Genomic DNA, 16,003 nt, shown 5'->3' with positions numbered 1-16,003 from the left:
GGGCAGCTAGGCCTAGTTGCAAAATCCTGGGCCCAGAAACTTTCCAAATTTTGCATGATAGTGAGTGTTTTACATAATACTAGTAACCACTAACCAAACACGTATACAGTCAAAATGTGCCCATCGTACCACCACCGATGAGGAAAGTTGCTAACTGTGTGAGCTAATACTAGCCAGCATCTGTGCACGCCCTGGCTGCTCGTACCCCCTCCAGTCCACCACGCGGGCTCCGATGTCGCTTAACTCGTTCTCCAGTGTGGCCTCATCAGTGTGAAGATTTGATATTTCCTACTCCAAAAACATGGTGACCGAATACCCCAACTTAACCAAAGCATCTAGAGTAAGCATAGAGAAAACAAACTTCAAGATCCAGATATTAGTTGTTCTTCAAGAAAATACAAAATCACTTCAAAAATATGGATAATATCGGAAGGTGTTCGTCAGAACTTTATCCTCATAATAACAGCCAACCTCGGTGTTGTGCATATAATTTAGCAGAAATCAGGGGATAGTTTTAGTAGCAAACATGAAAAACAATATATCCAGCGACCAAATTAATTTCAAGGAAAAAACTAATATCCGCAAGATAATTAGGATTGATTCACCACCTAATATAATTCAGGAAGGAAAAAAAGAGGAAGTCAGAGAATACTTTCTCAGATTTTTTCCCTTACGAAACACAAGTCGATTGCCCATTGGCTTTGACGTGGTTTCCGAGCCTGGTCCAGTGGTGGTACGGGATGGCGAGGCCGAGCATGAACACGGTCATCATCGCAAAGCCCAGTAGCTCGATGGCGAAGCGACCAAGGATGTCGATGCGGAAGACGGTGAACCAGTAGTCCGGCACGGTGCCGCAGAGTGTGATGAGCGTCTGCGCGTGGGAGATGCTGAGCACCTCCTCGAGCGCGTTGATGGTGCGCGCCTTGGGGATCCAGTGGATGCTGGTGAAGATGTCCTTTGGAACATGTTCTGGCTGTAGTACGCGATGTCCAGCAGGAACTACGTCGTGGCCGTGCCGAGGAGGTGGAAGCCGTGGCGCCGTGCGAACCGCGACGAGAAGAGGCCGTAGTCCACTAGTCCTTGTTCCTAGTCATGTCATCCAGCTTCTCTGATTCCGCCTCGATCTCTACCTGGAGCACCTTGGGGATGTCCGACGCGGCCTGCTTTGCGTTCTTGGCGACGAGCACGGTGTACTGCACCGTCTCGAGCATCTTCATCCGCCAGTAGTACATCAGCATCGCTGGTGCCGCGCTAAGCATGAGGATGATGCGCCGCACGGTGGCGTCGACCAGGTACGCCGGCTCCCGGAATGCCTTATAGAACATTGTGGAGATGACGAGCGTGACGATGCCGCCGGCGAGGATGCCGAAGCCTTGCATGGCAAAGACGGCGGCAATGAACCCGCCGCCCGTCTTCTTGTTGGCGTACTCGGACATGATGGTGGCGCTCAACGGGTGGTCACCTCCGATGCCAAATCCGAGCCAGAAGCGGAAGAAGCAGAGCGAGGCCATAACACGCTGGTGGGTGAGTGCGAGAAGAAGAGCCTAGATGCGATGGAGCAGATCACCACTAGCAGCAGCGTTATGCCGTAGACGCTCTTCTGGCCAAGCTTATATAGGAGCTTACTCTTCTGGCACAGTTTATATAGGAGCTCATATATATATGTGTGTATGTGTGTATGTGTGTATATATATATATATGTGTATATATATGTATATATATGTGTGTATATATATATATATATGTGTGTGTATATATATATATATATATAGGACACCTATTCTATACTAATGAAGTATATTTAAAGTGATAAAGAAGTATAACACACGTGTAAAAGTGGTATATGAGAGGTGGGAGTACATACACCCAGGAGTACATACTAGTTTTCCTATATATATATATATATGTGTGTGTGTGTATGTATATGTGTATGTATGTATGTATATACATATATGTGTATATATAAGTGATTGATAGTATTTTAGAAAGAAAGATGAGTCTAATTTTATATGGTGACTGTTTGATCAACTCGGATGGATAATGAAGATTGTCTAAATCCATCACAACTATTAAATTATATATAGATAAGCTCAGTAGTCCTTCGAGATCTTCATATCAGTCATCAGCGATTTCTTGTGGTAGGCCAGAAGCTTGTAGCTTGTGCAGATATGTTCAGCCTCGATCAGGTTTATTCGTGTTTCCTTTTCGTTTTCTGTTGATACAGAACAAGAAAGATTGTTCCTACCGGTGACGGACCGTGCTCACGTTTTTAGGTAGGGCGAATAGACCTGTTTAAACTTCGGGTCAGGCTTTAAAAAGTCTGATAAAAAAACTGCAAGCCTAAGTCTGGTCGACATTGGTTTTTTGGGCCGGGTTTGGTCTTTTGAAGGTTTCTTGAGTTTTGTTTTATTTTTAAAGCCGGAGCCCCACCGAAAGAAATTGTGGGTCTGTTTTCGAAGTCCTAGCCTGGCCTATACATTGGTCGAGTCAGGACGGGTTGGGCTTTTTGGGCTACGTCGGGTCGGGTATGTTGGGTCGAGCTGTCTATGATCAAGTCTAAGAGCGAACTTCCCCTCGGCCTTGGCCGGCACCAGCGCGGACCGTTGAACAGTGCTCACCCACAATTGAGTTGCCGATGAGTAGGTAAGGCGACCGTTGCCGTTTGCCTTACTGGAAGGTCCACCGCTGGTTCCTGCTAAATGCAACTCCAGACTAATGTGTGAGGAGCACGATTGAACTGACTGTAGAATCAGAGTGACGACTAGAGGGGGTGAATAGGCATCTCAACAAATTTCTTGTGAAATTGATAGTCTTCTCCTATTTGAACACCCAATGCACCTCTACAAGAGAATTACAACAGAACGCAACACAAATACGCAATGGAAAAACTATACCTACCTAGAAATTTCGAAAACTCCGAAGAAAGATCAAAAACCAAACTAGAAGATTCAACAAAAAATAGGTCTCATGGTTGTAATCGAACACTAGGTTTTATAGCAAGCTAATCCATAACTCATCCCCATACAAAGGTTGAATCTTGAGAAAACATCAGTCAAGGATCAAGAGATGAATACCGAGTGAAAAAGATCTTCAAGATGATGATCTAAAGGCAAGACAATTCAAGACCCTATCACATATGTATGTGTATGCGAATTTTATACCTTTAGCATTAAGAAAAACAACCTCCCAATATGTTAAAAATTCAGCATAAGAAGAAAAACATAAATCAACACCGAAGAGGAAAAACTTGCACACAAGGCAAGGGAGAGAAATTAGAAGGAAGAGAATTCAAGCATATGAAACAAAATAAGCTTCATTACTCAAAGAGATCAGTCCTATTTTAGTTTACAAATATTTTTCTCTTAAAACTTTCACCTATTATATAGACTAAGCAATCATCCTACTCTTCTCTAAAACACTAGCACAATGCTCTCATATGGGTAACACAATGGGTTCAAATGGCTGATTCATCCTCTTCCATAACTCTACTCCTCTATTTATAGGGCTAGAAAACTTAACCCCAAGTTTCCTAGCTTTTTACTAAAATACTCTTCTCTTATAGTACACTCCTACCTACCACAAAGGACATTTTGATTTATTTTCTTCTCTAATCATCGGACAGCCTCGACGCCTTCATGACTTAGCTTTGCCTCAATGCAAGCTTTATGATGTGCCACGTACTCCACCAGTCCTCCTACGATTAACCTTACCACGCTTCTCAAAGTGTGACTAGCCGCCACTTGCTTCCACCTGAATCAAGTGCTCCGATGATGGCGCGTGTCCTCCATCTTGCAATCTTGACCACTGGAAAGTCTCTCCCGCTCCCGATCTCTCGGGCCACCTTATCACTTGCATCGGTATCTCATTCGCTTGACTTTGTCAACACACCGTATTTATCCTCTGTTTCTTCCTCTTGGATACACATCGCGATCAAATTGCTCATGGTCTATTTCTTCTTCTGAGTATTGCAGTTGATCTTGAAGGGAGAAAACTTACGAGGGAGAGATGTCATAATGAAGTAGACAAGAAAACCATCAGAAATTTCTATGTCCATGCCCATGAGTTTTGCAGCCATATCAGTCATCATCATAATATGCTCTCATATACTACCGGACCTATTGTACTTAGTGTTAAGGAGCTTCTCAATGAGTGTACTGGCATAAACCTTATATGTGTCTTTGAATTTCTCCCCCACGGATGCTAAGTATGTCTTAGATTTCTATGAGTTAGTGATTGTTCCCTCATAGCATATGAGATCGAATTACTCATTATCATAAGTGATATAATGTTTGACCTAGGGGTGGCAATTTTCCCCGTGGGGGTGGGGACTTGCGGGAATCCGCCCCGAGCGGGGCGGGGATGGGGCCAGATGTTGCCCCATGGGGACAACAGGGTGGGGCCCCAAGTCCAACTCGAGGCAGAGGCGGGGATGGAGTTCTCCTTGCGGGGCTCCATGGGGCCCAGAGTCCATCGCTCTCACAGCCGCTTGTCGCACCTCATCGCAAAGCTTACTCGCCGCGCCAGTAGCCCGTCGTGCTTGCCACGCTCGCTCGTTGTTGCACCTACTTGCCGCGCCCACCCCGCCGGGCCCCGTTGGAGTTCGGGGATCCGACGAGGATGGGGACGGGTTCTGCGTTCGAGGACGGGGTGGGGACGGGGGCACCCCCGGCTCCGCTCCACCCTGTTGCCATCCCTAGTTGGACCACTCCCACTTCTCAGAAAGTGCATTATTATTTTTCTTTAGATCATCATAATTCTCCACGCCAATGGCGGAAGTAGTGGGAGCATCAACCCTGAGTGCATAGTCAAAGTCCAAAATTCCAAGGACAACCATCACTTTTGCTTTCCAAGCTGGAAGTTGTTCCGCGTAAGTTGATCTACGTCGTCAATTGTGTCAGCAATAGAAGAAACATTAAGAGTTGAAGAAAAGATTAGACCTGATTAGAACATTTTCATGAAGAAATATTTGCACGAATATAACCTTACGTTGGTCTGATTAAAATCATGCAAAAGTTTGATTCCAGTCTGTATCACCGATGGGCAGAAAATAGAAAAGAATCTTTAATACATAAGTGGCACATAATTACAATCAACGTTGGTTAGAAAGTAATTATGGACCTTCATAAAATTAATCATAAAATTCAGCGCATGATCGCAAACAACGTTGGTCAATATGCAACCACGACCAAAAGGACATAAAAATTTCACTAAATAATTTTTTCCGTTGGTTCGAATTCATCGAGATAAATATTCGTAAATTTTATATATTAAGCATCAATTAATTGGGCTATGTTCATTAAAAATTTCAATGCTTAAAAGAGAAATATTAGAAAATCACTGAAAATCTTAGAAATTATAACATCCCAAAACATTAAAGCCAACCCAGACCAAAACGGATCGGCCGGCCTCAACTCGCACATGGCCCAAAGTGCTTATGGCCATCGATCTTGATCGCACGGCCCGCCACCATTTTCATCGAGGCAAAAACATGTCGCCCTCTCTCACTAACCTAACCCTAATTCCATTATTTCCCCATCACCCCTCCAAAAGCAATCACGAGAGAGAGAGAGAGAGAGAGAGAGAGAGAGAGAGAGACGAGAGTGGCGGCGGTGGCCTTGGGATCTCCGGCGGCAAAGATGAGAGAGAGAGGAATCAACACCGCCATGAGGGAGGAGGCGTCGTCATGGGCCTACCCGCCAGAGCTCGCGTGCGACCACTGTTGTGCGCAGCTCCATCGGTTAGAGCTGTGATGGTGCCTGCGAGGACGACACACACACGGCAACAAAGGAGAACACCGGTGAACCAAAGGGCAAGTGGCGACGATGTGGTGGTGAGCAGTCAACGGGTGGATCTGTGTACGGTCTTTGCCAAGGTTCATCCATAATGACATAAACATGTGAGTATCCCCTCTTCACAACTCTAGGGTTTTTGATTTGGGCAGGATTTGATGGGTAGGCTTTAGAGACTGGGGATTTTGCATTAGTGTCAGATTGAGGTTTCGTGGGGAAAAGATTTGGGTTTTCATTAGAGTGACGTAATTTCCCCCGAATCACCTCCTTCTAAGTGCTAACCGAGCCGAAATCGTGTCCATTTGCCCTAAACCGAGACGGGATTGACCTGACCTGAGCCTGTTTCTTCCCCCAAATCAAAACAATAAGCATCCAAACATACATATATGCATAAGAAAGGACTAATTCATGATCAAAAGGTTCTAATTGGAGGCAATTATGGCTAAAGCACATTTAACCGAACCTAATTCTCATCAAATAGGCCTAAGCATGGTCACTTATAGCTAAAACATGAACATATTCGCATAAGAATGACCTAATCTCACTGATCCAAGCCTAAACATTAGTTGATTGACTGCTTTAGCATGAAAATATTACTAAAAGAGACTAATTGGGCCCATAACAAGGCTAATTGGCTCCGATGCCAAATGCTAGAACTAATTCAAGTCTAAGCGCATTAACATTAGCCTTAGATAATGAACACCAGCCTAATACGGAAGCGTGACAAACTTGATTCCAAGGAGGCCATTAGAACATGAAAGTGGTTCAGAGCAGTGCAACGACGAGGACGAGTTGACAAAGATCTTGCCGGCTTTAGGTTATAGTTGATGGTGATCGTCGGTGATGTACAACTCGGTGTAGATGAGATGTCGGTGAAGACTCGTTGGTGCAGTAGTGGCCGACGAAGTAGCCGGCCATGAAGGAGGGCTCAGTGAAGATGTGGTCGGCATGGGTGCTGCAAGGGCGACGATCTTCACCTCATTAACAACACCCTTAAAAATCGGTTAGAGTTTAGAGAGGCGGTTGGATCTCACATTACTCAAAAATCATCTTCAGAGCCGAACTTTATTTCTTCTTATATAGCGTCACACAGCAGCCGAAGCTTTATTTCTTCTTATATAGCGTCACACAGCAACCAAGCTGAGGTTGGTTGCATCCCGACCAGGGTGCGTAGGGAAGTGAGGCTTCTCCATTTTCTCGGTTATGTTAGGATGCATGTTAGGAGTCAAGATCGATTCCAACACATATGATACGGGCCAATGAATACATAGCAAAACTTCCCATGTATAAAGGAAAAAAAATGGAGCTTACGTTCGTAGAAAGGGATTTCTATCCTGAATTTGACAAGCTTGGTCAGGAGTTTCACGAACACCTAGAAATCAAAGCAAAACAAGAGAGATGCCAATAGTTGAACTCATCAAATTGACCATAAAGGAGGCATCATACTAGTACCGCATTTGCTAAATCCATTTTATATCTTTAAAAAGATAGACAAAATCATAACAACACAGCTAACTTGTCAAGTAGACAGTTAAGCATCACATTGATTCATATGCCAAAAAAAGCCATCACACCGATTAGAAGAACATTGTTAGCGCAAGATGAAACACTTCCTGTTGCGGACAGACAGGTCAGAGCTTGCGATCCGGAAGATGTGGTCATGTCCACGTGGCAAACGCTATCTTGATCATGATGCAATTCGTTTGGGTTTCTGTATCTCCGCATCAGAAAACGCGTGCATGTCAAAGGCTTATAGCATGCTCATATCCCAGAGAAACAGCTCAGTACGCCACGGATCATACATCGGCCGTTCAACGCGCTACGTACGCACGGAGACAAGTTAATGGACATGTACATTTTTCACCTTGCGATACAAGCGGCGGGTTTCACCAACCTGCAGCTGGATCCACGGGCCGCCGGCGCGCGTGCGTCATTTGCCGCGTGTCACCGAGCTGCCGGCTGGCCGGGAAGACGTCCCGCGGTTGGACTCCACGGCGCTGTCCGGTAGGGGCCGGTCGAGCGGGAGCGGGGCCTGGCCGCGGTCACCCGCGGGGCGGCAGAGCCCGCGGGACGCCTGGCGCACGTCGCTGCCGCCGCCGAGCACCTGCTGGACGAAGGAGAGCTCCATGCGGTCGAGGAACGCCGCGTGCCGCTCCTCCGTCCACCCCTCGCCGCGCGCCAACGCCGCCAGATCGTCCATCTGATCGATCAGCACGCGCCGCTACCCGTACGGGGCCGGAGGGGGGTGGATCACGCGCGGCGCAGCTTCTTGTTCTTGACGAGGATGTGGTCTCGCGGCTGGCCGAAATATCTAGCGAGAACGAGCTAGCTGACCGGCTAGTTTATATAACGCCGTGTGTGTGTAACTACTAACTACGACCTGTTACCGGCGATCCAATGTTACTAATCTTCAAAGTAACTACTCGGTCGCACCAGGATCTTTCCGTCGAGGCCGCATTAGTTCGCAAGGATATTTTTCGCCCTATGAAACAGTGGTCATGTACGTCATTTCGATTTCGGAGCAACAGCGTCGCATGCACTTTGCTGACTTCACCCCTGCTGCCACAGTGCAAGCCTCCAAAGTGCCAAGAAATATCTCGCCTGACCACTCCGCGAGGATTAAAGACCCGCCGTGCGGCCCCACGCGGAGCGTATTCCGTTCTTTCGGCTGACGACGGTGCCATCAACGTGCAATCCATTCCCGGCATGATAGATGCAGCATCTATATCTTCACGTGCTGTGCACTTGGCTGCAAGCTGAACGAACAAAATATCTAGCATTATTCAGAACTGAAGAGCTTGGCTAACTGCTACTGCACTTAGGATATGCCACTGCAACAGCCAAACGTCATGTCAGCGCGTACGGCTAGCCGCTAGCTTTAGTGTAGGGGCTGCTCCGGCGGTGTGGGAGTGTCGTGGAAGGATAAGAGTATCTTCAATAGATTTTTTTAACCTTATTTCTTATATTTTTATATAAAGTTTTCTTTAAAAAATCTCTTATTTTGCTACCCTCTCCAATAGATTCTGAACATTGATTCCTATATTTCAATGGCTCTCATACCTTATCGACAGTGGATCCCAACCATCAGCTTCATCTCTGTCCCAAATTCCTTCAACCCGTCGACGAGAAGCAGGAAAGCGTCAAACGCATCAACAGCGCGCCCTCGGCTCACGATGGACACTACCAGATCAAGCACCTTGTCGACACCACCGACATCTTCCACAAGCCCAAACACCTGATGCACGCCTGATGCTCTCATCTCTCTCTGTTTCCTCTTTCATCTGTCCTCTTATTCCTTCTCTGCCCCCCATAGAAAAACAGGAAGACATTGATGAGCTCGCCCTTCACAGCACCATGTGCAAGCCAGATGAACTCTCCCTCCACAACACCACACGGTCCTGAGGAGCTCGCCCTCCTTCTCAGCCGTCATGGCGTCCTCTTCCCTTATCCCCATCACCAAACACAGATGCAAATATGCAATCGGATCTCCACCCTGACCCTAACTCCAGTGCCCCTCACCATGGGTGCTCCGTTGAGTTGATTCATAACAACAATGAGTCGCTCGACTAATGGAATGAGGCATACCACTGCCACATCCATTTGTCGCCATTGCTACCACCCCGACACCTTCTGGCTCCTGCATAGCAGTTTGAGAGGGTTGGTGGGCTTAGGGGCGGATAGGGAGCCGAGGTTGCTCCCTATAAATGGATAGCGAGATAGGTGATTTTAGGAGTTAGTAAATATTAGGAGTGGTATTAGGGAGCTGTTGGAGCTATGTTTTGAGATAAAATTCTTTAAATTTAACTATAGAAAGTGGGACTGAAAGACTTCGGAGATGCTACGTCTGGAATTTGGCAAAATGCTAGACAATAGATATATGTTACTTAGATTGTCAACAGGCACCCTACCGTTGGATTCGCCTGCGGGTCAATCTCAACAATGGATAAGGTTTGTCGCTAGCTAGCTCACTTCACGAACGAAAAACTTCTTGCCCTTCTTCTCACCTGACATTATTAATGTAGTCTTCATCGTCTTGCCCGGCTCATTGTCATTGTGGAACCACCGCCGGTGTGAACTGGGCGCACCTCAAGTGCACCCGGAGAAGCTCCCCGGCATGCCTTCCGGTGTAACCGCCGCCCGTGTGAACTGGGCTCACCTCAAGTGCACCCGGCGAAGGCCCCCGATATGCCTTCCGGTGTTACTGCCGCCAAGACAAAGATAGTAGGGAGATAGCTATATCCAAGGGCAAAGCCAGAGAGGGAGATATGCAAGTCGCGCGGTCACCAACAAGAGCGTAACCTTCCCCTTCTCTTCTAACATAATCCTACCACCCCTAAAAAAACTCAACACTACCAATCTCTCATCCCTCTTCCCCTTCTTATCGAGCCCTCACGTCACTGGCAACGCGGGATGGGGCTCATAGCCGTCCTGAAACCTCACCACCGGTGTGCACAGAGCCGCAGAGCACATCTCATATCCACCCTGTGTAGTTCCGCAACATGGCTTGCAACGCTACTGCCACCAAGCCGAAGAGAGGAGGTAGATAGCTTGATCCAGAGCAGCGGGGTCCAAGACAAAAGAGATAGCTAGATCCTGGGCCCTGCTGATCGACGAGTCCTACCAGCGAGCCAATTTGAAAGCTACACTCCATATAAAACTTTGATTTCTTGTGAGTAGAAAGCTGAATCTTTAGATTTATCGGATTGAAACTCTGATATTTCCAATCTCATATTTTTGGAGTATGCTCCATTGCATCGGAATCCTTACAGTACTACAGAGTCATTAACATATAGACCATGCACTCTGCAGTACTACAGAGGATCCATGTCCTACTCCAATACCAGGGGCCATTGTCTGACCTGAAGGTTGGTAACTCGATATGTATGTCACTGCAATAAATGTTAAATAGGACGGGCATATTTCACTACGATTGAACTAATTCCATCAGTCAATTGCTTGAATAACCTCCATTCAAGTGATATTTGTTCTGTACGGAGTTGGTGCATAGATAAATCTCTAAGCACCTGACGAAAGACAAAATCCGGAGCATAATCCACCCACCAGCGGGTACCTAGCTTTAAACTAGCATCATGTTACAGGCCCTACAACAAAACAAAACCTTAACTTTAGTAAACAAGGTAATACACAAGCTCTTACCCTCCCTGGCCAGCATGCGGACTATTTTGTGACAGAATGAATCAAGCCACAATTTGTCTTCGTAGTATTATTACTAAAACATAAGTAGACTACACAAACAAGCAGGCACACTCGGGTTGCAGTTCAATAGATATTATAAAAACGTGAACCAATACGCTGCAATGAAAAAGAGAAACATATAAATACAGACACAATGGTGAGAGCAACTTTGACACGATTATCATTATAAGCACATTTATAATTCAAAAATTTGCATGGTTCATTTTTTTTAATTATATTAGCTAAAACACACGGATGCACACTCACACGAGTTCTGAATGAGATGTACCAGTGATACAAACCGGTAAGGATGGATAAGAATGCTTGATATTCTCACATGGAGATTTATACTTCTTCGCTGCCACTGCTGCTGGCGTTTTTCTGAATGTTGTATTTGCATAATGGGCATGTGGCGTTGATGTGCAGCCACTTATCAATGCAAGCACAGTGAAAATGGTGGTCACAGGGGAGTTCACGGAGTTCTGCACCATCATCATACGCTGAGAGACAAATGCAACACTCCTGCATCGATCAAGCACAATGAATTCATTAGCACTGGAAGGATGATGTTAGCTGACAGAGCAACAAAAGAAATGATTGTGCTGAAACAAGGCCATCTGAATTATTAGAATAAGTTAAAGGAGTGAGAAAAAAGGATGATCATTTCTGCAAGAAATAAATTAGAAAAACAATCATTATCTTAGTTCATCAGCACAAACTAACAAAATATTATCTTAATTGTGTTTTTTAATAAAGGAAACACAGCAGTGGTGCTCTTGTTTCAGAAAACAGGTAAAAACTAACAAATGTTCAAGGTTATCCACACCATGCTAGTTCTCAGGGAAAAAACTACCATAAAGGCTTATAAATGTTTGGTGCACCGTACAAGTTAAATAATACTCTCTCCATTTCTTTATTCGATGTTTAGACTTGCATGCAGGTATTAACAAGAACCAAAATATGAACCCATGCCCCTATTAAAGGTGTCTCTTGCTACTCCATTGATTTTGTTTGTTTCCTAAACCCCCACTGTGACTAATGAACAACAAGATATGAGTACTTAGGAAGATGTGGGCATGTTTCTTCTTGAAATCCCCTAATATCCAATTAAAAAAAAAGGAAATTTTCCAACTCCTAAAACACTGTAATAGAAAAGAACAGAGGAAGTAGTAAGCATAGATTCACATGCCTATGCTATCCATTTAACCCAATTCAACCATGTGAGCTCTCATTTGTACTAGTTAAGTAATATCTTGGTAGGACCAGGATTTAAAACTCATCAGGTTTCCATTTTATTGAAGTTCAAAATATTGAATTTATAGTTCCATGAGTTGAATAGGTGGGGAACAGGGAACTGTGACAGGCCAGAAGAATTTCCACTTTGAATTCAAATTTGTGTTTAAATTAAGTAAGGAAGCCAACCACCCAGATTTTCTCCCAGATTCTAGCAGAATCCGGAACCAGTTTCTGGAACCTTGTTACATGGTAATATGTGGTGATTGGTGAGTTTGCAACAAAGATTGCTGGAAAAATTTGTGATACACCAAACAGATATAGCTAGCCTTTTTGTCATGAACAAGTAAATATTAAATAACAAAGAATCAATTACTACCAACTATTTTTAGGACTTCCCTTGCCAATTCGAATTTTTTTATTGACCAAATATTGACATTATAAAAAGATTATGTTACAGAAAATTGTTTATCAAACACATTACCTGACTGTAGCAATAATTTTGTTGAACCTATTTCCTTGAATTGATTTCATTCCAACAAATTATTTAGAACCTCATGCACTCTACATGCCAAAGTTATGAATCAGTGACTAGAAAATTTACCGCGTCTTCAGCTGCAAGTGCTTTTTCAATAGGTTGGTTGGTGCCACATTCTATCATTATTCCACCAGAAGTTCCAGTCACATTGACAGACTGCTTTTCAGGCGTTTCCACCCTACGAAATTTGTATTTTGGAATTTGGCGAATGTCATCTTCAGATGCTCCCTCCTGTTTGCAGTCAGATGGAGCAAAAGATAATTATTTCAAAGTTCATGCTAACAAATTAAATGTGTGGGAAAAATAAAGAAAAAAGAAGCAAGGAAACAGAACCCGGCCTGCAACTGAAAGAAAAATAAACATAAGCCCAGAAAGACATGTATGGTATCCACTTATCATTGGCGAATCTAGCACAGCAATATATATAACCTTCTGAAATTACGCATCCATTGAAAATTCTCAAAGCTTGCTATATAACACCAAGGCTTGGTCATCAGATGCATTAATTATTGCAAGAACAGAATGATGAATTGTAACTTGGTAAATGGACCACCAATGTTTGAACTTAAGATTTAAATGGCCTACTTATATAGAGGGAAAACAGAGAAAGAGCTGAGCCACCTTCATTCTTTTTGGGACCGAGACCATGTCTACAACGTGGATCAGCTGAGATAGGTGGTAGTGGTAGATATTTTTACTTCCACTTGATATTGGATTCAATCATTAGAAGTGTGCAACAGTTCAATTATAGCATGCATAACCAATGAATATTTCAATTAGGCAACTTGCAAGTGACATTTGATAATTTGACAACGCTACAACAAGATAATTTACTCAAGTTTCAATTTCATTATTTGCAAAATACACATGACTTTTGGCAATTTAACAATGGCTGGTCTTTTATCTAAAAATATTAACAATGGCTGAAACTTGTAAAACAGATCTAGTAATCAGTAACAAGATGGTTACTTGCATAACCATATGATTAATTAACTTAAAGTTTCCAGTTGATAGTTTAGCAATTATTCAAAAAGTGAGGAAACCTGTTCCTCAATCCTCATAAGGCCTAACCGGCTTGATTCTAAAAATCCAGAGTTATCTGCTGACCAGTATGGCATATTGAAGTTATAACTCAGAATAGAACAAACTATGTAAGGTAGCACTACAATTGTAGACACAGTGAAACTAGCAAATACTATATTATTCTAAAGTAGATATAGACAAACTAACAAAAGTTTTCACCATATACTAATAATTCATGACAATTTATTCTACATATTTGAGAAGCATACCTGATCAGACACTGCATATAAAATTGCTATGATACAAGGAAGGCAGCAGCAAACAGCAATGCCAATGATGCAAGCCAAAGCAACACAAAAGACGACAAAGAAAACATCAAATGCCAGAAAGACGATGCAAAGCCTGCAGACGAAATTATAAAGATGTGTGTTTATAATGAACAAATAAATGATGAGCCATACAGAAAGTGACTAGCATAGTTTAAAGAATTGTATGTACCAGTAAAGTTGAGGTGCATCATGGGTAAGGACTTGTCCGCCAACAGATACCCAGTAAAATCCAATTATCCACCACATGAACGAGAACATTGTGTTAGTAGACTCCAGCTGTTTCGCTATACTGCAAGACAAGAAGAGTAAATAACATGAACAAAAAGACACAATAGGAAAGACAACAATGGTCGGCAGTTCACATGTTATAAAACTATTAGTGGTTAAAGGGGACTAGGACATAAATGTGGGATGAATTCAACAACCAACTTAAAGAGATTATGTAAGGAGTTTATAGATGGGAAATAAATTTTACAGTGGCATATATGAAGCGAAAAAACACACTCTGAGCAATGAAAAATGAGAAAAGCTAACCACCATGCTAGTTCAATGTAACAAAAGATGCAGAACATACGAACAGCAATAGTTTAAGGGTTCAAATGGTAAATGACATGAACATGGATATTCATATGTGGCACGAGTTTGAAATTTGAATGCCATCATGGCTATATAAACCGATATTGCCAAATGAACTTGCATTTCTAAGTGAGTTAAGTGGATGGCAATCTCAGAAAAAACATGGCTGCAAAATTGCTACATCTCTTCACTCCATCGGGGACTAGTTCCGCCTCAACATGTCAAGTGCTACTGAGCCTTTGCTACCTAATACCTAACAGGACACTTCAAATAACTAGCTTGTCACAGCATAAAAAATGCTAACTATACATAAATTTTATATGCAATCGGATCGAAGTGGGTGAGAATAATGTGCCTATCTGCTGCAAAATGGAGCAGAAATTATGGATTGGGAGGAGGAGTAATAAATTGCACTACACTCCAATACAAATTTTAGATCATTTTTATGTTCAACGATCTCTCCTCATATGTCACTAGAATCACTCAGAATAAAATCACGACGAAGCAATATTTGAAGCAAATATGGAACATTCAGGGAGAAACTAAAGGACGAAGCCGTAATAGGTAATACCTAAATTATCGCTACAAAACTGAGTGAGTGGCAGCGTGCCATGAAACTTACTCCAACTACTAATTGAGGGGAAGCAATGGTATTAACAAAAAATCTCTGGCCAAGCCCTCCTGTTACCTGACACAATCGCCACTGCGACCACGGGAAACGCGCTCGCCATCGTCGTCGTCGCTGGATGAGGACGATGCGTCACTTCCGCTCTCCTCGTCAGAGGGCATTGGGGCCCCGCCGCGCTGGCCGTGGCGCATACGATGCTCGATGGCGACGCAGACCATGTGGACAATGCACTGGGCGGCGTACCCGGCGATCCAGAAGCGGAGCGGCATGGAGGGGCTTTCGTCGAGGCTGAGCACGAGCACGACGGCGGAGACGAGGATGAAGGCGAGGTTCCAGAGAAGGTCAAGGGCCAGCACGGGGCGGGAGTAGGCCCAGCCGGCCTGCCGCTCCTCCAGCTGCTCCGCCGCGGCCTCCCGCACCAGCAGCGACGGCTCCCGCATCGCCCGGCGACCGCCCCTCCGCAGCAGCCGCGCCGCTCCCCGGAGCGACGGCCGGCGTAGCGCGCCCCACCGACGCCTCCCACCGCCACCAAGGAGCGGCGCCGAGTCCAGGAGCGCATCTCCTCGGGGGCCCGGGGAACGCGGTGTCGCCATCGCGGGAACCCTAGCGAGATCGCGGGGAAGGTGAGCGCATCTCTGTAACCTTTCTCCCCTGCGGAAAGGGGTGGGAACTGGGAAGGGGAGGGGGCATC

General features: G+C 44.6%; 1 protein-coding gene and 2 pseudogenes across 11 annotated transcripts; all 3 read right to left on the bottom strand.

The window, feature by feature from the left end:
- Positions 1–477: 477 nt before the first annotated feature.
- LOC133922921 (probable inorganic phosphate transporter 1-12) lies at positions 478–4,471 on the bottom strand (annotated as a pseudogene).
- Positions 4,472–7,452: 2,981 nt separating this feature from the next.
- LOC133920424 (uncharacterized) lies at positions 7,453–8,138 on the bottom strand (annotated as a pseudogene).
- A 2,345-nt stretch (positions 8,139–10,483) lies between these two features.
- On the bottom strand, positions 10,484–16,003 carry LOC133921555 (E3 ubiquitin-protein ligase At1g63170-like). Of its 11 annotated transcripts, XR_009910296.1 has the most exons (7): positions 15,373–16,003; positions 14,278–14,397; positions 14,049–14,181; positions 12,823–12,987; positions 11,275–11,507; positions 10,947–11,102; positions 10,484–10,860 (listed from the first exon to the last, which is right to left on the bottom strand). XR_009910296.1 is itself a non-coding variant. In XM_062366479.1 (6 exons), the coding sequence occupies exons 1-5, from the start codon at positions 15,903–15,905 to the stop codon at positions 11,331–11,333; spliced, it is 1,128 nt and encodes a 375-aa protein (XP_062222463.1). In that variant the 5' UTR covers positions 15,906–16,003; the 3' UTR covers positions 10,484–11,102; positions 11,288–11,330. The 11 variants fall into 11 exon arrangements, 6 of the variants coding, with proteins under 6 accessions (XP_062222463.1, XP_062222465.1, XP_062222464.1 ...); XR_009910295.1 differs by having other exon boundaries at positions 10,484–11,102; positions 11,253–11,507; XR_009910297.1 differs by lacking the exon at positions 10,947–11,102 and having other exon boundaries at positions 10,484–10,891; positions 11,253–11,507.

The sequence above is a fragment of the Phragmites australis genome, chromosome 6, assembly GCF_958298935.1.
Source record: "Phragmites australis chromosome 6, lpPhrAust1.1, whole genome shotgun sequence".
Taxonomy (NCBI): Eukaryota; Viridiplantae; Streptophyta; class Magnoliopsida; order Poales; family Poaceae; genus Phragmites; species Phragmites australis.
The sequence above is the reverse complement of the archived record's forward strand: the minus strand, read 5'-3'. Positions and strand labels throughout refer to the sequence as shown.